This window comes from Chelonoidis abingdonii, chromosome 1 (assembly GCF_003597395.2).
Source record: "Chelonoidis abingdonii isolate Lonesome George chromosome 1, CheloAbing_2.0, whole genome shotgun sequence".
Lineage (NCBI taxonomy): Eukaryota > Metazoa > Chordata > Testudines > Testudinidae > Chelonoidis > Chelonoidis abingdonii.
The window spans coordinates 76,995,203-77,019,859 of NC_133769.1; the positions used below are offsets into that span (position 1 = coordinate 76,995,203).

The window sequence follows — 24,657 nt, forward strand, 5'->3', positions numbered from 1 at the left end:
GTCACTATTTTCTCATGGAGGAAAAGAAAAAAACAACCAAAAAAAACAACCAAAAAAACCCCTGGATTCCCTGTACCAAAACTTACAGAAGTAACATTTAAACAGCAATTTTAGCCACTTTTACTAGTTAAAAGAAATACTGACAAGTTATTAGTAGGATTGTCAAGTGATTAAAAAAATTATCGCAATTAATCGCACTGTTAAATAATAGAATACCATTTATTTAAATATTTTTGGATGTATTCTACATTTTCAAATATATTGATTTCAATTACAACATAGAATACAAAGTTTACGGTGATCACTTTGTATTTTTTTTTTATTACAAACAATTGCACTGTAAAAAACAAAAGAAATAGTATTTTTAAGTTCACCTAATATAAGTACTTAGTGCAATCTCTTTATCATGAAAGTGAACTTAAAAATGTAGAATTATGTACAAACACATAACTGCATTCAAAAATAAAACAATTTAAAACTTTAGAACCTACACGTCCAATCAGTCGTACTTCAGCCAATTGCTCACACCAATAAGTTTGGTTACAATGTGCAGGAGATAATGTTGCCCATGTCTTGTTCACAATGTCACCTGAAAGTGAGAACAGGCGTTTGCATGGCACTGTTGTAGCCGGTATTACAAGTTATTTATGTGCCAGATGCACAAAGATTCATGTATCCCTTCATGTCTCAACTACCATTCCAGAAGACACACATCCATGACGGGTTCTACTCTATAATGGTCCAAAGCAGAGTGGACCGACATATGTTCATTTCCATCATCTGAGTCAGATGCCACCAGCAGAAGGGTAAATTTTCTTTTTTGGTGGTTCAGGTTCCGTAGTTTCCACGTTGGAGTGTTGCTCTTTTAAGACATCAGAAAGCATTCTACACATCTCGTCTCTCTGATTTTGAAAGGCACTTCAGATTCTTAAACCCTGGTCAAGTGCTATATCTATCCTTAGAAATCTCACATTGGTACCTTCTTTGCGTTTTGTCAAATCTGCTGTGAAAGTGTTCTAAAAAACAAATGTGCTGGATCATCATCTGAGACTGCTATGACATAAAATATATGGCAGAATGCAGGTAAAATAGAACAGGAGACATATAATTCTCCCCCAAGGAGATCAGTCACAAATTTAATTAACACATTTTTTTTTAATGAGCATGATCAGCATGAAGCACGTCCTCTGGAATGGTGGCCGAAGCATGAAGGGGCATATGAATGTTTAGCACATCTGGCACGTAAATACCTTGCAACGCAGGCTACAAAAGTGCCATGAAAAGCCTGTTCTCACTTTCAGGTAACATTATAAATAAGAAGCAGATGGCATTATCTCCTGTAAATGTAAACAAACTTGTTTGTCTGAGTGATTGGCTGAACAAGAAGTAGGACTGAGTGGACTTGTAGGCTCTAAAGTTTGTTTTGTTTTTGAGTGCAGTTATGTGACAAAAAAGTCTACATGTGTAAGTTACACTTTCATGATAAAGAAATTGTACTACATTACTTGTACGAGGTGAACTGAAAAGTACTATTTCTTTTATTATTTTTACAGTGCAAATATTTGTAATAAAAACTAATATAAAGTGAGCAATGTACACTTTGTATTCTGTGTTGTAATAGAAATCAATATATTTGATAATGTACAAAAACAACCAAAATATTTAATAAATTTCAATTGGAATTTTATTGTTTAACAGTGTGATTAATCACAATTTTTTAAATCGCTATTATTTTTTTGAGTTAATCATGTGAGTTAACTGGGAGTAATCAACAGCCCTAGTTATTAGTCATCTTTTTCAGGAAGTTGTTCATTTAAAAATTTCCTTGTCTGTTGGACTAATTTTAAGTTACAGGATTAAAGTCAAATCACGATTTGTGCATCCCATAAAAACAAAAACCTTTCCTCACTTCTCCATGAAGATTTAGTCCAGAGATGTACTGAAGTCTCATAATGCTAAGACTTCATTCTCTGTTTTACACCTCATCTTTAACGCTGGGTTTTTTGCTTTCCAACTGCAATAATCTTCTGTTAATTACAGTGCATTAGTGCTGTTCAACTCTATTTAGTCTAATAGTTTTATTTATGAAGTGGCCTCCCCGGGTGCCACTGAAAAAGTAAGTTTCCCTAAGAAACAAAAGGTCTGACTTAAAAAATAAGAAAATAGTGGTTATAACAAAACAAAACCATACTATTGTTCAGAAAAAGCCAGAACCATCAATCAAGGTCAACACTGAATGCATTTTCCCCTTCCTCAAAGTGAATGACATATCTATTTACACAGTAATGTTTGGATATGCAACGTATCAGCGCTCACAGATTTCAATTAGAGTTTTGCTTTTATCTAATTCTCTAATCCTACCTAAAAGAAATCTCAGTCGGAGCACAAAAATTAGCTTTACTAATCCCTCACTATAGGCTTGTCTGTCAATTATGAAGTTTCTGATTCAGCTAACTGCAATTTGCAAATCCTGTATTCTGAATAAGGGTCATGGATACTTCTCCTGGCTACTCTCTATCCACATGCTAACACACACAGGCACCACAACTTCTGACACTCTCCTCAACCAGCTTCAAAGATTAAATACCATTAAATTTAAAAAAGAATTACTTTTAGCAGGAGAGGGCCAAAGGGGTTTGCCAAAATAATGAGATGTCTGGGGTTTCGTAAGGTGACAGACTATAGCTAAGCACTATCGAGGAATTAACAGTAATCAGAATGCAGATGTGAGAAGATATACTTCAGTATAAAAATGAACAACCTGAGGATATTCTCTATTACATCAGCAGCAACCATATTCTGGGCTTATAAACACCTCAACCTTTCACCTCAAAGAGTTGGTTTACCCCAGTATACAGTTATTGCCTCCAAACAAGAAGCATCTTTGGGTTATATGAATTACGTTCAATAACTAAGACTGAGATGTCCCCAATCCAAATCCTCAGATCTGAGCAGCCCCACACTTTGGGGAGACTTCAGGATGATGTCTGAAGTCCTGATCCAGATCCAAATTTTGCCGTTTTGGCTCCTCTATTCTGTGATGGTAAACAACTCTCACTGTACTACTTGGAATGTCCAAAAGCATGCCTAACCTACATTTCCAAGTTAAGGGCTATAAATGGAACCCTTAATCCTGTTCTGCCTAAATATTGCCGGGATCTCCTAGCAGTGATGAGACATGTGCCATCCTTCCCAATCTTCATAGGATAGGCCCAGTTCCTACAACATTGTAACTAATCTCAAATAACTATGTTGACAATAAATCATCAGTTTATGGCACAGAAACCTATTCTTTTTAGGGCTGGCAGGGGTATTAGTCAGAATCAACTTCTAGAATATTTGTTGGCTAGTACTATAAAACAGTTTTAATAAGTTTATTTATCATTAGTGAAGAAAGGTACATCTCATCTTGAAAATGGGTCATAGCCCAACCGATTCTATTAGCATTTCCTTATGGTAACACCTACCTTCTCTCAACCCTGCATCTCTTCCACCCTCTCCCACTATTTCATTTTTTTCTGGTTCTGTTTTTGTACGTATATATCCTCAAGTTTTGATTTTATGTAAAATGTGTCATACTTGGCAAAGTAGAACATGAGTTTTAGCTTACTGCTTCATTTATGTATAGGCTTGTGCTGCATGTGAAAAATTGTACCTTTAAAAATTCTCAAAATGATACACAAAAAATTCTACTAAGTAAAGGTGTCTAGTATATTTCTGGATAGCCAATCTTTATTTACTGCTAACAGTTAAAAAGTAATTGAAGCGGGATTTTTATTAATAAACTGAATTCTAGAGTATAAATGTTATTTTGAAAGGGACGCTAATTAGAGATAATTCTATCCTCACACCACTTTCTTCTTAAGAATATTTGAATGAAAAAAATAATCTTTGGTATTTCATAGGCTATTGCTGTTGATTCAGCTGCTGAACTCATTCCTCTGTGACACTGCTGTTAGGAAAGTACTGATGTCACACACAATTACTACTCCAGCTCAGGAATAAGTAGTAAAGGTGGATTTTTCTTTAAACTGCTCTCAAAATGGTATCTGAGCACCAGATGAAATAACTAATATTTAAAGTACAGATGCTCCCGGGGTTATGCAAACCTGACTTCTGCAAATCTGCACTTACGGAAAAAGTTCCGTAAGCTAGAAAGGTGGTGGGTTTTGTTTTATTTTTTTGGGGGGAGGGGGAGCATAATGGTTGGGTATATATTTCTGACTTATGCAAAATTTGAGTTACGCAAGGCATTTTGCAACAGAATGCTTGCCTAAGTTGGGGAGTGTCTGTAAAAGAAACCAGTGAAATGGAAAAGGGGAAAATGTATAATCAAAGAAATTCTTTTTTAAAAAAATGTTCCTCATATATCAGAGTTAAGTTTGAGTTGGTAAAATAGAAAGAACATGACTCTACTCCTTGAGCCAACTAGGTTTCAACTACTCAGTAATGCTATCACAACCTTTATTCCTCCCTTGACCCGCTATGTGTTTTATGTAATAAATTTGGTACAAGAGTAACATTTCTACAGTGAAACTGATTGGATAAAAGGTCTCCTCTGTGGAAAATGAACAGTTTCATAGGGTATGTCTACACTACCCGCCGGATTGGTGGGCAGCAATCGATCCAGCGGGGGTTGATTTATTGCGTCTAGATGCGATAAATCGACCCCCGAGTGCTCTCCCATCAACTCCTGTACTCTACCGCTGCGAGAGGGGCAGGCGGAGTTGATGGGGGAGCGACAGCAGTCGACTCACCGCAGTGAAGACACCACGGTGAATAGGTCTAAGTATGTCGACTTCAGCTACGTTATTCATGTAGCTGAAGTTGCGTAACTTAGATCCATCCCCCAGCGCAGACCAGGCCATAGTATCACTAAGTCTCTTAATACAATAGCCTATTTTAGGAACTGAGAGCAAAGCAGGAATTTTGCTATTGAAATACAAGAGCATCATGCACTACACCTTTAAATAAATTGCAACGCATATTAAAAACAGGCACCATTATACCTATGATATCATAATTAAAAGTAATAAATTCCACTTGTGTGATCACAGTGGCAAAGGAAATGCCCATTAAAGCAGGTGATTATCACTGCCCAGAGAAAAAGATGCGAACTACCTTAGGGGGTCAAAAGAATTGAGGGATAGAAGGTGCAGAGAAACTGTTAGAGCTATCTGGAGAGGAAGCAGGAATGAAGGAGTGCAACAGTAAGGAAAGCTGTTTTCATCTCTGCATATCAGGAGCCTTATTTTCCTTATGCATTGTTCATTCCCTAAACTACCATAGTGGAATTTCAGTCAATTAGTGCAGCTGAGCATTTCTGCACCTCCTTGGTTCCCTACCATAACTAACAAGTAAATTTTTATTTTATCATTGGTAAGATTTGTAGAACTAAAAGTGGCTTCTTAATCTGCAATAATTCCTGTTAAAGTTCTAGATCCAGTACTCCTGTATACTATTAAAACAATCTATAGCTGCACAGTTGGACAGGAGTTTTTTTGGTCTGGCTTTTGTTTAGGTGGCAGAGGGCAAAAGGCAAGTTTAAGGGATTCATATAATGTTTCAATATAAATAAATTACTTAACACTATAAAAAAATCCTCCTCTCACTACTCTTCTTTTTATACCTCAAAAACAGCTTAAACCATTTAAATGAATTTGGCTTTAAAAAAAAAAAAAAAAAAAAAAGAAAAGAAAAAAAAAAGAAAAGAAAAAGTGGCTCTTGAGAAGAGCCAAACTTTTGTTCAAAGGAAATTTTTACAGCTAAGTTACTAGCTTTGAAAAAATGAGTCTCTAATGGAAATACAGACATAAAATTAAATGTTTGTGTCATATATAAACTTCAGTATGACCATAATTTTAAACCCTGTGTCTTATTGCTTACATATACATTTGTGTACAAATATACATATTATCTCTCACAGAATGTGAGTGATCTGTATTTTCAACAACCTCATCTTCACTCTGCCTACAAATCCATCTCCTTTAGGAGTACTAAAATTCCCAGTCTTTGCACAACTTCAAACAGATCCTCTCACCCAGTTTAAAAAAAATAAAATAAAATCCCCCCATCAATTTTCCTCTTCTCCCTTCCCCGAAAGTGGTATCATCATTATTACTGATGATAAAAGGAGATTTCCACGAGACATCCCGTACTTGCTTTTCACCGTGGAAAGTTCCAAGACATCAAATCCTAAGTAAACGAGGAGAAAGTTTTGAGGTTTTTTTTGTTTTGTTTTGTTTTTTTTAAATGAAGCTGTTTGAAGCTGCTTAGAAATATGGAATATTAGACATAATTCCAGGGAAAACTGTTTAACAAGCAGAGTACAGAAGTGGAAGTCAATGGTGCAACTTACTACATCACCACCACATGTGTGGTTATATTACATATAATTAGCTTATAGAACTGTATGCAGTGTTACTGAAGCCATGTTGGTTCCAGAATATTAGAGAGACAAGGTGGGTGGGATATTATCTTTTAATGGACCAACTTCTGTTGGTGAGAGACAGACTTTTGAGCCACACAGAGCCATTCTTCAGGTCTGGGAGAGACACTTTGAGCATCACAGTTGAATATAAGGTGGAACAGAGCTGTGACACACACACAGAGCTCACCCACCTTCTCTCTCTAATATAACTGACAGTTTGAGGACAACTAATTAAAAGAAGTATTACTGCCTATAATGCTACCTTACATTTATTGCCACTTTGCATCCTACAAACCCAACATCTAAATCGTAAGAATCAGTTCAATAAAATATATCCACCCTGGGGTTGGAAAACAAAACAAACCGAAGAATCCACTAGATCTTTTGCAGAAACTTACTCTTTTTTCCATTTCCAAGAGTGACCTGTCAGCAAATCTCTCTTGTCTCTGAAATATAATGTTAATAATTACATTTGGGATTTAGGGTAGAAAAACAATATAAAATATAGGAGGCAAACAAAAAACCCACAATATTTTGACTCTTTATGGTCTTAATAAAGAGAATTCAAAAGTCAAAGAATTAAACAAATAAAAGCTTTTTTGTATTCCTGAAATAAAAACATACAATTTTACATAGTATTCATCTCATGCCCAAGAAACTCTTTAATACCTATATTCTGAGAGACAGTGTTGTAGTTAAGGTTCCAGAATGATATAAAAGTGAACAGAGTTTGTTCCTGGCTCAGTCACAGATGTCTTCTATGACCTTGGACAAGTAATTTAATCTTTTTGCACCCTTTGGTAAAGTAAGTTAATACATCCTTACCATTAAGGGTGTTACATCAATGATTTCATTGATTTTTTTTTTGTTTTTGAGATGCTTAGGGCTAGTCTATGCTGCTGCGCTACATTGGCACAGCTGCTGTAGCGCTGAAGACACGCTATGCTATGGGAGAACACCCTCCCGTTGGCTTAATTACTGCATCTCAATCAGAGGCGGAAGCTATGTTGCTAGGAGAGTGTCTCTTGCCAGCATAATGCTGGTATGGACACCGCTTTAAGTCGATGCAACTTACATCACTCGGGGCGGGGGGGGGGGGGGCTTTTTCACACTCCTGTGTGATGTAAGTTGCATCGACTTATGCAGTAGTGTAGACAAGCCCTTAGATACTACAGTGATGTATACTGGGTACAGATATTTATTTATAAATTCTTTCTACAATAGTTTTTAACAAGAAACCTACTATTAATCTACAGATGTGATCTCACCATATGCCACACTGTTATTTGAGAGCAGTCATCTGCACCTATTTAGAGGTTGCACTATCTGCGCTAACTGCAAGACAGGTTGTCTAATCAGCCAGTGACAGCATGGCAGTCTGTAACAACCTGCCATCAGGTTTATAAATCAATCAGTTCATAAGTTAATCATTGATACTTTGAACATATACATAATTCAACAATGTAGAATCATTTTCTCTGTTTTTATGCTTTCCTCCCTGCAGAGAAATTACTTAGATATATGCCGGCAAGAATCATTGATTCCTTAACAATTAACACTTGCATTAGGCGACCAGACCCATCTGGCCTTCCCTCATCTCCAGCAACAATGGCAGTTGCAGTACTTAGCCCCATTCTTTTAGAAAAAGAGAAGGTAAAGTCGACACCTGAGAAAAAGGCAATTCCATTTCCAGGATTTGCTGGTTTGTTACCCATTTTACCAGCTGGAGACTTTGCTTTGCGAGTGAATACAAACCTGAGTGGCCTTTTCCAACTGTAGTTTAAGATCCGTCAGCTCCATGTTGGTATCATGTAACTGCGCTTTCAGCTTTTCATTTTCAGTTAGAATCTGTTCATAAAGCTAAGAGAAAATTTAGACAGGTTTAAGAAATGTGCATCTCTTTTAGTTGCATTACTTAATGTATAAGGGGCTAAATTCTTCTAAAACTTGATTTAATTGTATGAAAAGAAACTTATATTCAGAGGTTCTATAGAAAAGAACAGTACTTTTCTCTGTGTGTTCTGAACCAGCTTAATAGAGAACTATATTCCCACTACTGAATGGCTCAAAAACACCTGCAGAAACAATATAATTTCAACTGATTTTTAGGGCATTTACTTAAGAACATTACTAGCTTATCCCTTATTAAATTATACAGTACAATTTCATAAGGGTGACAAAAGCATTTTAAGTAGTATTACAAGAAAATTCTAGCTTCCACTCGTAAAATGTTTAAATTCCCTGAAAGGAGAAACTTCTGTCTTTTATATTACAGACAAGAAGAAATGTGTGATAATTTTACCTTATATTTCCATAATAAAGAAAACAATTTGAAACATTTTCCTTCGGAAAAAAAATCTCTCATTGACAATAAGTTGAACAGTTGCTCATTTCTTCACAAGTTTCTTCTAGTTTTCAACAAGACTCAATTTTATATTGTACTAGCAAGTGCACCAAATAAAAAGTCTCCATTATAGATGTCAAGCAATTCTAACAACACAAGGACCAAGGTAGTGGTATGTGGTGTCATTAAAACAGCATTTGGCTCCTCTGGACTTTCCCCTTCTCTTGCAGAGGTGAATGCAAGGGCCAGAAACTACTATATAGCCAGGGAGGTGGATACGATTCTTCCCCTTTGCCTCTGTGGAGTTCCTAGTTGAGTTACTTAAGGTATGTCCACACTTACTGGGGATCAGCACTGCGGCGATTGATGCACTAGGGGTGAACTTAGTGGGTCTACTGAAGACCTGCTAAATCACCTACTGATCACTCTCCCTCGACTCTGTTACTCCACTGGAATGAGAAGTGTAAGAGTCGATGGGAGAGTTTCTCCTGTCAACCCAGTGTGGTGTAGACACCACAGTAAATCAACCTAAGCTATGTCAACCTCAGCTATGTTATCCACATAGCTGGAGTTGCGTAACTTAGGTTGACTTACCCCAGTAGGCCTTAGGCTAAGGCAAGATTTGGGACTTAATGTGAGTAATATGATTACTTCAGGATAGAATTTATTAGGGGCGGCAGGGTGGGAAGAAGACCGCACATAATGGTTTATTTTAATATCAGAACTACTGGCCCAGATACCTTTCTAAAGTCAGTTGCATCTTCTTTTTCTAGCCTACTACAATATGGTTTTCGTTCTTCAAAGTAACTCTGTGACCCAGACCGCCCCAGCAGTGAATCATAACGGTCGCCTGATGATGTGCTGATTGATCCTGCATCATATCTTTAAAAGAAGAAAAGTTCATTATTTTCATAACATCGCTAACCTGGTGCAGTGTATCAAGCCTACATAGTTTATTCATATCATTATCTCCTATCCTCTCTCTAACTGGTGGAAACAGTTTTTAAAGTTTTCTTTCTTCCACTCAACACTAAGATTTATTTCAAATGAAAAGAGTTTTTCTGACTGTCAAGTACGGCTTAGGGAGTGCAAACATCAGCCTTCTATGTCAATATTTCTTTTGAATTAAAATACATTCCTTCAAGACATTGTTGCATGATTCTGAAGACGACCTAGTCAAGATTTTTTAAAAGAACTTCTCTTTGCTTATTCATCTTTTATAAGCATTGAATTATTTTTTGGGTTTTATTTTTAACCTCAAAAAGATCTGCCAAGTCGAGTCTGGTCTTCCCAGTTTTACTGGAGGACTTTAGGGAATTCTCAAGGATATTAATTGTGAGCTCAACTACCTTACCAGAAGCAGTACAGCTCCTTTAACAAAGGCTTCTTTTAGTCAATATTAGTCATTGAAGTAAAACAGATATTAACACACAAAAAAAATCCTAACAGCTTTAAACAATCTGACCAAAAATCTGTTCCCCTTCCCATTGCTCAACTTGTCTGGTTCAACCTGTTGTAACGTCCTCATTTAATACAGAGGTTTCTAGCACAGACAGGACTGGACTTCTTAAGATTTTTTTTAAAAAGTACATCGTTTTTATCTATTTATTTTTAAAGAATTTTTTCAGGCCATTTATCATAAAGCTGCTATGAGTACACACCGATTTTTTCCTTTACAGGTTTCTTTTAAAAGAAGAGTCAACTGTAAATAAAATACTTCATAGTTCAGGATTTTTGTAATATTACTTCCTTAAGATTAAATCCTCCAAATGAATGAGTTAAGTGGCATTTTCAGCCTATTTCTAATGTTCACTGACATTGCATTTCACGTCTACTCAATGCAGTCTACTTTGCTTCCCACTGAGCGTGAATGCTCCATATTCAGTATCAACTCACTGATCAAGAGCAATGGCACTAGCTTGCCAAAAGCCAAGTCATATTCGCATACATTCATTGTTAGTTAAGAAATGTTTTTGTACCTAAGTAACATCTAGAAATGCACATTATTGGGGGTGAGAAGTGCAGGATTTGTTTCTCTCTGACAGGTAAACATCTTGAGAAAACTGAAAATCAGGCTTCTTGAAGAGGAGGCAGCACTTTCTGAACGTGAAGCCCCTTATAGTGTCTTAAACTGGGTATCCAAAAATTGAGACAGTTTATGAAAATCTTAGCTTTGTATTGTAAATTGCATGGGACACAGTCTGGATCAACTATGTTTTGCAAAGTACCTAGCATATTTTAGGTACAGTATAAATAAATACTTCAGCACAGAACCGAAACAACATTTTGAACATATCTTCAGGCCCCCTCTAATCTCTCACCTTCCTGAATGTGTAAAGTCAATCCTATGGCTTTATTGCTATATTCTATATAAAACATACTAAATCTTTATAGCATTAACATTTTTTCAGAGCTTAACCTAACCAACTATTGAGAGCAAAGTAGGATTTATAAATTAAGAACTTAAAAAAAAGAATACAAGGCAAAAAGGTTTCTGTTTTATAAATAAATGATTTGTTTAAATCAAACACATACCTTGAAAGACTATCACTCTGGAAAAGAGAAGAAAAAAACATTAGGACAAACTGATATTTGTACATTCATTAAATGTAATATTCAACATATCTGTGAACAAATGTAGCCTGGCAGAGTTGAGTTAAAGTGCAGGAGAAAGCTGAATGCTATTCAACCATTCATTATCTGAACACCTTGTACAGCTTCATTTTGTTATGGCTATCAAAAAAGACGAAACATGCTAGAATGTATTTGCCAGAAAAATGTTTTGCAAGTTAGTACAAGCTCATAAGAAGGCTTAGATTTTAGTGTTATTTGAAACATTAGAATAGTTTTAGAAGTATGTAAATTCCTCAGTTTCTCTGCCATTTGGCAAAGTTATGAAATAAGACAAGGATTTTGTCCCCTCCAATCCTCTTCCTCCTACCCTTTTTTATTTTTTAATTGGAGAACAGTATTTTAAGAGCTCAATTGTTTGAGTCACTACATACCATCCTGAACAACATTCAGTGGCAAGCTAGAAAAATATTGGCATTACTGCTATTTAAACAGGATTTAACTGGGTGGGGAATCTGAACTTCTGCCCCAACAATATGTAGCAAAATGAAACCTTTTGTACACAGCTACTCAATTTAAGATCATATACAAAAGAGTAATTTAACAGGTTCCCAAATTACAGAGGAGTTTGCAGACACAGGAAAGTCTCACATGTTGGGTCTAGAACCAAATTTAATTAAAATTAATTATAGAATGTATGTGCGGGAATGCACTTAAACACTACAGAACCTGTAATTCTCCATTATTTTTCCTTTGAATGAGCAATATAATTGTATTGTTTTATGAATGCAGGCTCTTTCCAGTAACTATAATGCCACCTGCACATTCCCAGCAAGGTTTATCTGCTAGGCTGGCTTAAGACTTGATTTTGTTTCCTTTTGTACAACTTTATGATATATGGGAGAATTTCTGAAAGGGCTGGATTGTTTGCTGTCCTGTAAGGAGCAAAACAAAAAAAACCTAAATACCTCATTTTTCCTCTTCCCCTCTGGGATATTCAACAGTGCGAGGCCCTAACTCTACTCCCACTAAATTCAATAGTAATACTCCCATTAGTTTCAGTGAAGTTAGGCTAATGCTGGGCTCTTGTGAAGACTCCACTCTGTTTCTAAGTCAGAGATTTGAAACGTTGCTGCATGAGACACACACTGGAATGGATTTTAAATAATAGGCTGCAACTTTATTAACACTGGTTGGAGGCAGAACATGACCACCCATCTCATATACCAAGCATTTAACTGGGTCCAGTGTGGGGTTGCAGAGCTCCCTACATAACCAATAACCCAGGGCAGACTCTGCAGCCTAGTTCCAGGACTCAGGGAGCTATAAAAGGTACCAAGCGTGGTGGGGGGGTAGGGAGGAGAGGAGAGAAAAGCTTGGTCTGCAAAGAATTCTGGGCTTCCCTTCTCCTTACAAGCACATGGCCTGGGAGCTGGTCCTTCTAGCTTTTATCTGCGTTGGCCCCATTTGCAACAAACTACCTATACCCATATTATCTCTTAATATTAGAGTTCCAAATTCTATTTGTTATCCCAACTGCACCTCCACAGTGCTGTGAGGAAAGTAAATAACTCATCTGACCCATGTCTAATTTGGCCCAATAAGAAAAAATTCCTTCCTGATCCCAAAACCCAGGTGACCCACTGCATCCTGGGAACAGTCCCCTATGTAGAACTACAGGGCAGGAGTGGGGCAGCTAGAGATACAAGGGAGTCTTGAAGCCTGGGGGAAAAGTTTCAATTGCTTGGGGAGGAAAAATCAGCTCCTACTCTTTCTCCCCAGTCTACCAACAGGATGCAAGAACCCAAGGAAAAGGAGTGGCATCTGGCATCTTTAGGAATGCACATTCTACCATCACCCCCCAGGGCAGAGCATCCTTTTTTCTGATCCAGCGAACATCCCACCCGCTCACCCATGGTGGAGTGAGCATTTCTCAGGCATGCCCTCTTCTCTCTCCTCCTCACTTCTGGGGCAGTGCATTCCGACCAAACATTGCCCTCCACCCCCCAACCAGGAAAGGATTGTTGTTGTTGCCGCCTTTATACTGTTTCCTTATTATTTTCTCCTCTTGCTCCCTTTCAAAGATTTTCTCTCTCAACCAAAAATATTCTGTATATAATAAATACTTCTAGAAGATCGTATTAACCCTTTGGACACTGGCATTTTAGGACTAGCAGGGAAATGGGAACTCAAGACGACATATCTGCAGCATTCAGAAGGTTTTTCAATGAGTTCTGCATAAAGTGAGTTTTGGTGCATCCGACGAAGTGGGTATTCACCCACGAAAGCTCATGCTCCAAAACGTCTGTTAGTCCAAAAGGTGCCACAGACTCTTTGCTGCTTTTACAGATCCAGACTAACATGGCTACCCCTCTGATACTTTTGGTGAGAAGTTTCCAACACAGATATCTGTGATCATTCACATCACACATAAGACTGCTTGAATGCTGCAGCAAATTTTCAATTGTCAGTCTGTGTTCCTAATGCATTCACAAAACTGAACAGAGTCTGGTGCCTAATTTTATCCATAAATTTTCCATTATTGTTTGTGCATTGTTAGTTACACTGCTTCATTTTTTCCCATCTATGCAAGTAACAATAATGCTTATCTCTAAACATCATTCACACTACTGGGGTCATATAAACAACAACACTAAAAGGAAAAAAAATCGCAGAATCCTATGAAAACATATATTGTGCTCACCATAGAACCATTAGGACAAGTATCAGTAAAGAAAATAAAATGAGAACATATGTGCACTAATCGTACCCTCGGTCACTGTTGTTACTGAGCAGTTTTTATAAAACTGCCACACACAGATGATTTGAAAGCTGAAAAACAAGACTGGAGTGCAGCATTAAATCACAGTCACTTGTGTCAATCTTTGGTGGCTGCCTAGGTGGAATTTAAACATCCAGTGACACTTGTTATCCTAATATTGGAAAAGTCAAGCTTCCAAAAGTTACGACTCAGTACTCAAAAAATGACAGTCTATTCTGTTTTAATTCTTATACTTTATCTATTACTATGGTGTTGGCATAACCATCACTAGACTTTAAAAATAAATTACATTTGCATTTTGCCTGCCTGGAGATTTTTGAGCCTACGATGGCATGTGGCCCATCAGCAACTGCCAGCAGCAAAAATCCCCAACTACTGAAGATGGGACACTAGATGGGAAAGGCTCTGAGTTACTACAGATAATTCTTTCCCAGGTGTCTAGCTGGTAGGTCTTGCTCACATGCTCAGGGTCTAATGCAGTGGTCTCCAAACTTTTTTGATCGCGCAGCCCTATCAGTAAAAAATTTTTTAGCATGCACCCTCTGCCTTGCTGAAGGAAGAAGAAGAAGAAAAAAAAGCCGCTCGGATTCCCGGTCTAACTGATCATCATATTTGGAGTTGGGAAGGAATTTTCCCTCAAGTCAGATTGGCTGAGACCCTGGGGAGTTTTCAGTTTCCTCTGCAGCATGGGGCATGGGTCACTTGCAGGTTTAAACTAGTATAAATGGTGGATTCTCTGTAACTTGGAGTCTTTAAATCATGATTTGAGGACTTCAGTAACTCAGCCAGAGGTTAGGCATCTATTTGAGGAGCTGGTAAGGTTCTGTGGCCACAATGAGATCAAAAGATGATCATGATGGTCCCTTCTGACCTTAAAGTCTATGAATACACTTATATACAATTTGCATGTGAAAATACAAAAACAGAAAGGCAAGCCTCCCTCTAACTGCTGGGTGGGGATCAATCTGTCATTCTCTCATAATTAAGGCTAAGATTTTGTCACTGTTATTTTTATGAAATATCAGAGACAGGTCACAGGCAATAACCAAACATTCACAGAAGCCCCTGATCTGTTCCCGACTTTTGTTAAAAATAACTATGACAAAATGGAGAGGGAGGAGGGTCCAGCATCCACACCCACAGTAGCTGAGAGCACGGCGTCCCCACTGCTGCCAGCAGCATCTAAGAGTTGTGGGGGTGTCCCTGCCACCCAGGAGCTCTGGACTACTCCTTCCCCTCCCCTCGCTGGCTGACAGCTCCCGCCTCACAGCCCTGAAGCTGAAGCAGGATTCCATGACAAAGTTTTAGCCTCTCATATAACCTTGGAGGTGGGAGATCTGTATTTCCTTCCTTCTCTATCTGTCTTCCATATCTCCCTCTCATCAAAGCTTTCAGCACTCATAGAATATCAGGGTTGGAAGGGACCTCAGAAGGTCATCTAGTCTAAACCCCTGCTCAAAGCAGGACCAATCCCCAGACAGATTTTTACCCCAGTTCCCTAGATGGCCCCCACAAGGATTGAACTCACAACCCTGGGTTTAGCAGGCCAATGCTCAAACCACTGAGCTATCCCATTCTCCATGCCTGCTCTTGCCATCTTCTGTCCTCCACATTGACCTCTGCCCCTCATATAATCCATGCCCTCCAATATCACCTTGTTCCTGTTACCCTTTCTCACAGTCTGTCTTCCAGCATTCCCTTGATCCCTCTTAATTATTTCCATCACAACTATCCTTGCATCTCCTGTTCCCTCACTGTCTCCTTCCTGTGCCATGCATAATGAGAATGAGAGCTGGTCAACTGAGATAATAGTAGCCTCATTTCTATCTGCAAAAGCTTAGGGAAACACTGGTCATCTTAATGATGGTAACCTGGCTTCCACTGAAAGTAATGAAAGAGCGGCAACAGTTTGTGAAATGAAAACTTTTAAAACAACAACATCTAACATCAGACTTGCAATATTATCATGAGAGTTGGCAGTTCCGTGAGGGCTTTAATCTTTGTCAAGTGTCCTGGCCAACATTCCAGTTCTAGCAAATCAGGTTCTAACATTCCAATTTTTGAGCATTATTTTTGCTAAAAGGCCAAATAGCTATCCCAAAATAATAAGAAGACATGGATTGCAATTCATAAGACCAAATTAAATTCTGAAGTACAATCTAAACAAGAACAAACTAATTGCTGATGACTACCTGAGCACAATGAAACAACACATCACTAAAGTAAATACCTACCCTACAGCAAACAAGCAACAAACCATGTCATTCAGGCATGTCTGGCGGCAACAGTGTGAGCTATTCGATGGTATTGCTCTGGAATGCACATTTTAAAATCAGTGCTTATGGCAACTTAACTACTGAAGTAACTTCTAATAGTTAAATTATTTTGTCACCTTCCTTCTTGAAATCCATCCTAGTTGTGAAAAGATTTCATTGCGAGTGATATGACAAATGATCCATTTGGACAAAATTTTGCAATCTTTCCTTGGTTTGTATTCATGCAAACCAGATCTGATTCACCAGTGCAGAAAATGAATGTGCCTATTTTCAGTGAGCCCTGGCTTACAAGCAGTACTGCTTGACAACCCCTCTCTCTCTTCCTATTCAGCATTCAAACCAACTTAAGATAAGGGTTTCTGGAACCTCACACTATTGGTAATCAACCTATAGCATTTCTCTAGCACAATGCTAATCGATGGAATGCATTGATCTGGAAGACAATTCATCTTGAAATTGAAACTACAACGGGATACCAATTCAGGACATGAGCATAGAGAGCAGTGAACAATACTGGTATACTGTAATTAAATATAGGGCTTTAGTGAAAGACCTTTAGTTTTTCAGAATGAGGTATTGCAGAACCATTTGGAGACAATTTTTTTTCCAGTTTACTCAGCAATTTATCTTTATTTCTTGTGTGGGTCTAAGTTCATCTTCCTTATGAGAGCACAGATTTCCTATAAGTAGCAAGGTATTTTGAATTTATGTGCTGTACTGGGAAATCTTTGCTCTTGGCACAGAGCAGCTGAAGTAAAATTACTTTACAATGACCTTCAAGTTATAAACTGTTACTGCTGTTTGACTTTTATTCTTGATAAAAAACATAGGGATGAATGATCAGCTAACTAGTGAAAATGCAGTTCTGTACAGGGAACATCAAAGCATAGACTGAGGACTTAAACAACTTTTCAAAGACCTCTGATTCTGAAAAATATTTAACTTGTTTGTCAGGTTCCTTACAGATTTCATGCCAGAAACCATTCTGTCTATTTCAACTTTCTTTGTGGCATCTGCAAGACTTGTTCTTGACCTCTTCCCTTCAGTTTAAATTCTTGAGTTACCGCCAAGGCTGTCAGAAGTTTATAGCTGCCATCTTCTATCTCTGGCCTGTAACTTCACTAGGCAATGAAAGCAACAGCAGCACCACTTAAGGGAGTAACAGAGAACTTCACTAGCTAAAGTAATTTTTATTTTCTGACCAACATGTAAAATAAGCAGCAAAATCAATATATTATTCCAAAGTGTATTTAAATATTTTCAAAAACACGTTATGAATTTTTATTTGCCCCACAAACTGTATGAGTTATTGGGGCTGGCGGTCTGGGTATGCAAAAGTGAGAAAAAACACAGTTTTTCCAATATTAATCATCACAGTTAAGGGTGGGCAAGTAAATTTTGTGCTTGGGACAGTAAGTATTCCCAACAATTGTGCACAGGTGTCTTAGAGGCAGGAGTTCTTCAGTTTCTCTCTTAAGAACCACACACAGCAGAGAGTTTACGATTATTCCATAGAATGCAGTATTTAGAACCATTTGAAAGGAAGCAGAGATTTCACTTCTTATCATGGAATTTAGGAACAGACTGCATATTAATCAAAAGTCAGTATTCAAAACATTTTCTAATCTAAGTTCTTTAGAGATGGCCAAAAATTGTCACAAAATATTAAGTTACCAGTTTAAAATTTCAGATTCAAATGTGAGAAATTAATAGAACAGTTGTTATTTAACTGGAGGAACAAGAGACTTGAAAGTCTGCTTAGCCTTACAATAGGACCGAATTGTAAAAGACTGTCAGAACTATAGGCCCACACCAGCACTGCAAATGCTGGGAACTGAGGTAAGAAAGCAGCAGCACAATTTGCACAATATTTTGAAACACAAATATAAGATGTGGGGTTAATGTTTTGAACAAGATGCAAACTAAAAGAATTTTCACGAGTTTAAAGCAATTACACCCCAAACGCAACGTATTCTCTGGTAAAATGGACCTGAATTCTGCAGAACTCTGGCTGCATCAGACACTTCAGCTTCAATTATATTTGAAAATGTAGGTTTTTAATAGTACTGTTATTTATTTTGATATTAAACCCATTTTCATGCTGTCCCTATATTTTCTGATTATGATATATCAGATGTTTGTATAAACAAAGCATAACCGTAAACTGGAGGTAAAGCTGTTGGAGAAGAGAACTCACACATTTTCAGAGCTATTATTTTAAGTGGTCCGCAAACTCAGTAATACACAAAAATGTATAACTGGTTAATATTTTCAAGGTACAACCATAAGAGATAGGAACAATTTTTAAAAAATGAAAGACTGGACACTGGAGCCCATTTCTGTGACAGGCCATGGAATATGCAGCAAATTATGTGGTTGCAGAATTACAGAATACATGAATGGTGCCGTTTTCACTCCTTTGGCTTCTAGTCTAGTCATACAAAAAATGTGTGTTAATGGTAAGGTTGAGAAATCAAGTAATCATATGCCAGGAAATGAGAGGTAAGCTTCAAAGTCAATCTGAACTCTGCCTCCAACTCTCATGTGTATGCCTTAAAATATCACCTTTGCCATTATATAAATTATTAAAAATACAGTTTGTAGTAATACCAGCCAGAATTTCTTATACAACCCTACCTACAACTCAGTACACGGTCACACAATTTATGTTTGAAGACAATAGTTTAAATAACTTTAAAGTTATGAACATTCAAAGTTAAATGACACAGAACTAGAGACTGTTTTAAGATGCTCTAATGGCAAATGATAAGTCTCAGTGTGATAGCTTCGTATGTTTAAAGCTTTACAACTACTGAAGTGATTTCTCAAATTTCACCTCTGCCTCCAATCTCAGTGATATGTACAGAACAAATATGAACAAAATACATTCGTTCATTTTTTTCCTCCAAAGGTGCAAATATAAGCTTTCTGAATAGAACACAAAGTTTTTTCATTCACCCACACCAGTTGTGCTTAAGATTTGGAAAACAATTCCGTTCCCAGGTAAGAAGCTACAGGGAAATTCCCAGCCTACAAGGCATTAAAGAGATCAAGCTATCAACAAATCTAAAAGAGAGTAATGAAGCATGTTGCCGTTCTATACTATAGTTTATGCTATGGTAAACATTTTCCTCCCTTCAGCAATGCAGCTCAATTTCCAACTAGTTCTCCTGCAACTCTGATGCTGAAATCTGTTTTTCTGGAGAAAGCACCTCATACCTGCATCTGACAAGTAATATAGTTTCTAGCTCGATTAGTTTTTTTTCCCCTTTCTTCTGGCTTGTTGTATCAAATATTCCTTATGCTTTCTTAAAAATTATTACTTCCACCCCTTGTCGGGATTCTCTTTACGCAGATATCTGTTTCTCAACTTCCGTACACTACCTAGCTACTGTATTGTGCACAATGCTGAAGTGGTTCAGCTGGAGGCAGAATCATTTGGAAAAGCAAGAACTTAGCCCACCACTTCTTTAATGGACAAGGAGCATGGTATTTAGCTAGTCCAATCCCATGTAAAACCTAGGTTCTGGACAACATTTAGTACTGGTAGAGTGTGTAGCTTTATTTGAGAAGTTCTTTCATGAAATCCCTCAAGTTAGCATCCATACAGCTTTGCATGCATCACTCTGTCCCCACTTCTCTAACCTACATGCTTTCATCAAGAGATTTAAAAAATATATTCGGTTGCCCACACACAAAAGTTTATTAAAAAAGCACTTACATAATTTGGGGCTTGATTTACTATTGTATTGCTTTGGCTTTACATTCACATAACTCCTTCGAAATTACCATAATCCTAAATCAGACAACAATTCCAAAAAAAGAAATAAGGAAGCAGTGAGTAATGCCCAATATAGCAACATGAAAGAATAATTACAGGTCTGGGGGCAACAAAGAATCTGCACTGGAGACTGATGAAGGAGAAAGGAAATATGAACATACAATCCATTAGGCTTATAGAAAAGACACAAAAGCAGCAAGAGAGGACAGAATGAATCATTTAACCAAAGCAGTTGAGGAATGTGTAAACACAGTTATACAAACACAACAAGAGGGAAAATATTAGAAAATTGGGAGACTAAAATAAGACAGTCTGATTCACCAGTATGTTACTTCAATGTTTTGGTCAACAGAAATGTATTCTCTTATGCCATATTATGGTATAGTTTAAGATGTAATAGTTTTTTTCACCTACACTCAAGTCAAGACTTGAATTTCAGGAGACCTGTCTTGCCAATGTCACTACCACCAGGAATGCGACCTTCTATGACAGGTGGGAAAGGGAGCAGGAACCCAGCGGCTCAAAGGGTGGGCCGGTGGGCCTAGAGAGGACCAAGTTAAGATCCCACTGTGGGACAGGAGTCCGTACCTGCGGGAAGAGTCTCTCGTGCCCTCTCAAGAATCTGACCATGTCATGAGAAAACACTGTCTGTTCTTGGATCGGTGGGTGAAAAGTGGAGATGTCCACTAGATGCACTGTAACAGAAGAGTGTGCCAGGCCCTGGTTCCTCAAATGGAGCAAGTAGTCCAGGACAGTTTGTATGGAAGAATGCAAGGGAGAGAAGCCACGCTCGGACACCCAGTGGGAAAACCTCCTCCACTTGGCCAGGTAAGTCAGTCTGGTTGAGGGCTTCCTACTCCCCAGGAGGACCTGCTGGACTCCTCCTATACAGGTCTGTTCCTCCGGGTTCAGACACACAGTATCCGTGCCAAGAGGTGGAGGGACTTGAGGTTGGGGTTCTAGGAGCCAGCCGTGGTCCTGTGACAACAGGTCCAGGTGGTTGGGCAGGGACCAGGGAGGGACTGTTGACAAGCTCATGAGCATGCCGAACCAACGCTGGGTAGGCCATGGTGGGGCGATCACGACAACCTGCGCTTTGTCTCTTCCTCTTTGCCAGCACCCTGCCAATGAGTGGAATCGGAGGGAATGCATACATCAGGCTCCCAGACCACGACAGGAGGAAGGCATCTGAGAGGGAGCCCTTGCTCAGACCTTGCTGAGAGCAAAACCGGTGGCATTTCCTGTTCTGTCTGGTAGTGAAAAGGTCCATGGAGTTCCCCACCTTTGGAAGATCATGCAGGCTACCTCTGGATGGAGCGATCACTCATGGGGAGAAGTAGTAGTCACTGCTGAGCTGGTCTGCCAGGGTATTCTTGACACTGGAAAGTTGACAAGCTTCCAGGTGGATTTCGTGGCTGATGCAGAAGTCCATAGATGGAGTGCCTTCTGACAGAGATGACGAGCACACTCCGCCTTGCCTGTTGATGTAGAATATCAAGGCTGTGCGGTCCATCAGGACTTATACCATCTTGCCTGACAGGTGGGGCAGGAAGACTCTGCTCCGAGCAGTCCAACTGGCGTGCGCTTTGACGTTTGGTTGTAATCGCACCTCCTACGGGGACCACATTCCCCCATGTCTGGAGGTCGCCAATATGTGCACCCCAGCCGACGTCCGAGGCATCCAACACCAAATCCTTGGAGTGAGGGGGTTGTCGAATGGAATCCTCTCCAGGACTGTCCTGCGGCTGGTCCACCATCGCAGCAAGGTAAGTATCGCCTGGGGAATGGTAATGATCTTTTCCAGAGGGTCTCGGGACTGGGACTAGATCGTTCCCAACCATTGCTGCAGGGGATTTGCATCGGCTATCCGGCCATCCATGCCTCATGCTAATCGACCGGTAGTGGGACATTGAATGGGACCAGGAGCTACTATGAGCCAGTTGCTGGGAGGATCATTCTGAGTAGGGCGACCTTCTTTTTGGACACCAGTGATGATGGCCCGGAGATGCGCGGTCTCTGGTGCCTGATCCATCCCAGGCCCCTGAAGATGGTCGGGGCTGATCCCGGAGTTCTTGCCAGGTGGTGAGTGCCTCAAAGGGTCTGCACCAATCTACCAGCAAGGTAAGCCTGGAGTCCGTTGATCAGAACCTCCAATGAGGGAACTGAAGAAGGCTCTGGTGAGCCTGCCTCTCCTGTCCTGAGGCGTCGGCTGCAGGCGAGTGAGTGTTGGCAGGACGTCCCTCTTATGGGGAATGGTACTACTGAGGCAGGGAGGGGACACATGCATAGGTTTCAGTGCGGGTTTTCCCCAAGATGGCGGTACCACAGAAGCTGGTGAGGGCAGCACCGGGAGTGTCAGGATCTCCTGAGCTGCTTGAACAGCTTAGTGCGTCGACGGCACCTGAAGCTGGCTGGGGCCTACACCACTACCCGGAGTCGCAAGCAAGGCATGGGATGGGCTGCACTGCTCAACTTTAGATTTCCCAAGGGGGATGCTGAGCTGCTCAACTTGAGTCTTGGATTGCTCCCTGCCCTCTCCTTTCCCTTGCGGGAGGTAGGAGATCTTCCCCTCACAGTCTCTTTCAGCTTCTTGACCGGAGCCATGGAGGGAGACCGGTGCCAGCTCACAGATGGCACCAGGGGAGCACTGCGCACAGAGGCCACGATGCGGAGTCAGACCACTGCTCCGGTGCTTGAGTCAGTGCCGACTCCATTAGGAATGCTTTCAGATGAATACCATGCTCCTTCCTCATCCTGGGTTTGAAAGATTTGCAGATATGGCACACGTCACTGATGTGCCCCTTGCTTAAGCGCCTTTGGCAGCTAGAATGTGGGTTGCTGATAGGCGTAGGCCCTTTGCAGCAATCTAAGGGCTTAAAGCCTGGGAACAAGGCATGCCCCGACCCCTGGCTGAGTCCCGCTTGGGACTAAGGAAGAGTTTGAGAACTACTACTAAGGATAACTAAGAAAACTACTATGTACAACTATTTTACAGGATTTCTAAGTTTGCAAGAACAGAGAATGAATCTGTGCCAGCCAAAGCAGCAGATGTTCCAGCACCGTCACTGGTGGCAAGAAGGAACTGAGGGTGGGGGGAGCTGGCAGCACCCTTTATACCATGCCATGCGGGCGCCACTCCAGAGGGCGCCAGAGCCAGTCCAGTCCAGATAATGCTGAGGAAAAAACTTCAGGCACCAGTGCATGTGGCGAGCGCATACATCTAATATGGAACGGACATGAGCAAGCACTCAAGGAAAAAACGGTTATCCATCTTTTAGTAACTGTTGTTCTTCGAGATGTGTTGTTCATGTCCATTCAAAGTAGGTGTGCGTGTGCCGCGTGCACGCCAGCTGAAGATTTTCCCTTAACAGTGTCTGTAGCGTCGGCTTGGGCGCCCCCTGGAGTGGCGCCACCACGGCGCCCGCCGACCCTCCACCCCCTCAGTTCCTTCTTGCCAGCACTCCAACAGAGGGGCAGGAGGGTGGGTGTTCGAATGGACATGAACAACATATCTCGAAGAACAACAGTTACAGGGGTAAGTAACCTTGTCTCCTTCTTCGAGTGGTTGTTCATGTCCATTCACAAGCCTAACCTTAGGAGGTGGGGTTGGAGATCACTGCTGACTGGAGTACTGCATGCCCAAAGGCTGTGTCATCCCTCGCCTGGTGCATGACGGCATAGTGAGACGAGAACGTGTAGATGGAGGACCACGTGGCCGCTCTACACATTTCCTGAGTTGGAATCTGAGCCAGGAAAGCTGCAGAGGAGGCCTGCGGCCTAGTGGAGTGGGCCATGACCGAAGGGATAGGGGTCTTAGCTATGCGATAGCATTCCTGGATGCAGGTTGCGATCCACAAAGAGATTCGCTGAGAGGAGACTGGGAGCCCCTTCATCCTTTCTGCCACTGCGACGAAGAGCTGGGTCGAGCGTCTGAACGACTTGGTACGCTCTATGTAAAAAGCCAAGGCCCTGCGGACATCCGGGGAGTGTAGCCTCCGCTCTTCGCTGGAGGAGTGTGGTTTCAGATAAAAACACTGGGAGAAAGATATCTTGGCCCATGTGGAACTGCAAAACAACCTTGGGTAGGAAAGCCGGATGAGATCTAAGTTGGACCTTGTCCTTGTAGAAGACTGTGTACGGGGGCTCAGATGTTAACGCTCGAAGCTCCGACATCCGTCAGGCCGAGGTGATCGCCACCAGGAAGGAGGTCTTATACGATAGGTACAGCAGAGAGCACGAAGCCAGAGGCTCAAAGGGAGGCCCCGAGAGGTCGGAGAGGACCAGATTCAGGTCCCAAGCAGGGGTCAGCTGATGCACATGTGGGAAGAGCCTGTCCATACCCTTGAGGAAACGCCCAACTAGCAGGTTCGCAAATACCGAGGCACCCCCCTCTCCCGGATGAAAAGTGGACATGGTCGCCAAGTGAACGCGAATGGAGGAAAGGGAGAGGCCCAGTTGTCTTAGGTAAAGCAA

The 24,657-nt window shown here is 40.3% G+C and overlaps 1 protein-coding gene across 3 annotated transcripts in view; it reads right to left on the reverse strand.

Moving 5' to 3' along the window:
• Positions 1-24,657, reverse strand: part of PPP1R12A (protein phosphatase 1 regulatory subunit 12A) — a 235,330-nt gene that overhangs the window by 12,427 nt on the left and 198,246 nt on the right. For all 3 annotated transcript variants that reach the window (XM_032798963.2, XM_032798961.2, XM_032798962.2), the window contains 4 exons: positions 11,310-11,326; positions 9,515-9,656; positions 8,186-8,290; positions 6,829-6,876 (listed from right to left, as the gene is read on the reverse strand). In XM_032798963.2, coding sequence (XP_032654854.1) covers positions 6,829-6,876; positions 8,186-8,290; positions 9,515-9,656; positions 11,310-11,326 — 312 coding nt within the window. The remainder of the gene's footprint in view (positions 1-6,828; positions 6,877-8,185; positions 8,291-9,514; positions 9,657-11,309; positions 11,327-24,657) is intronic.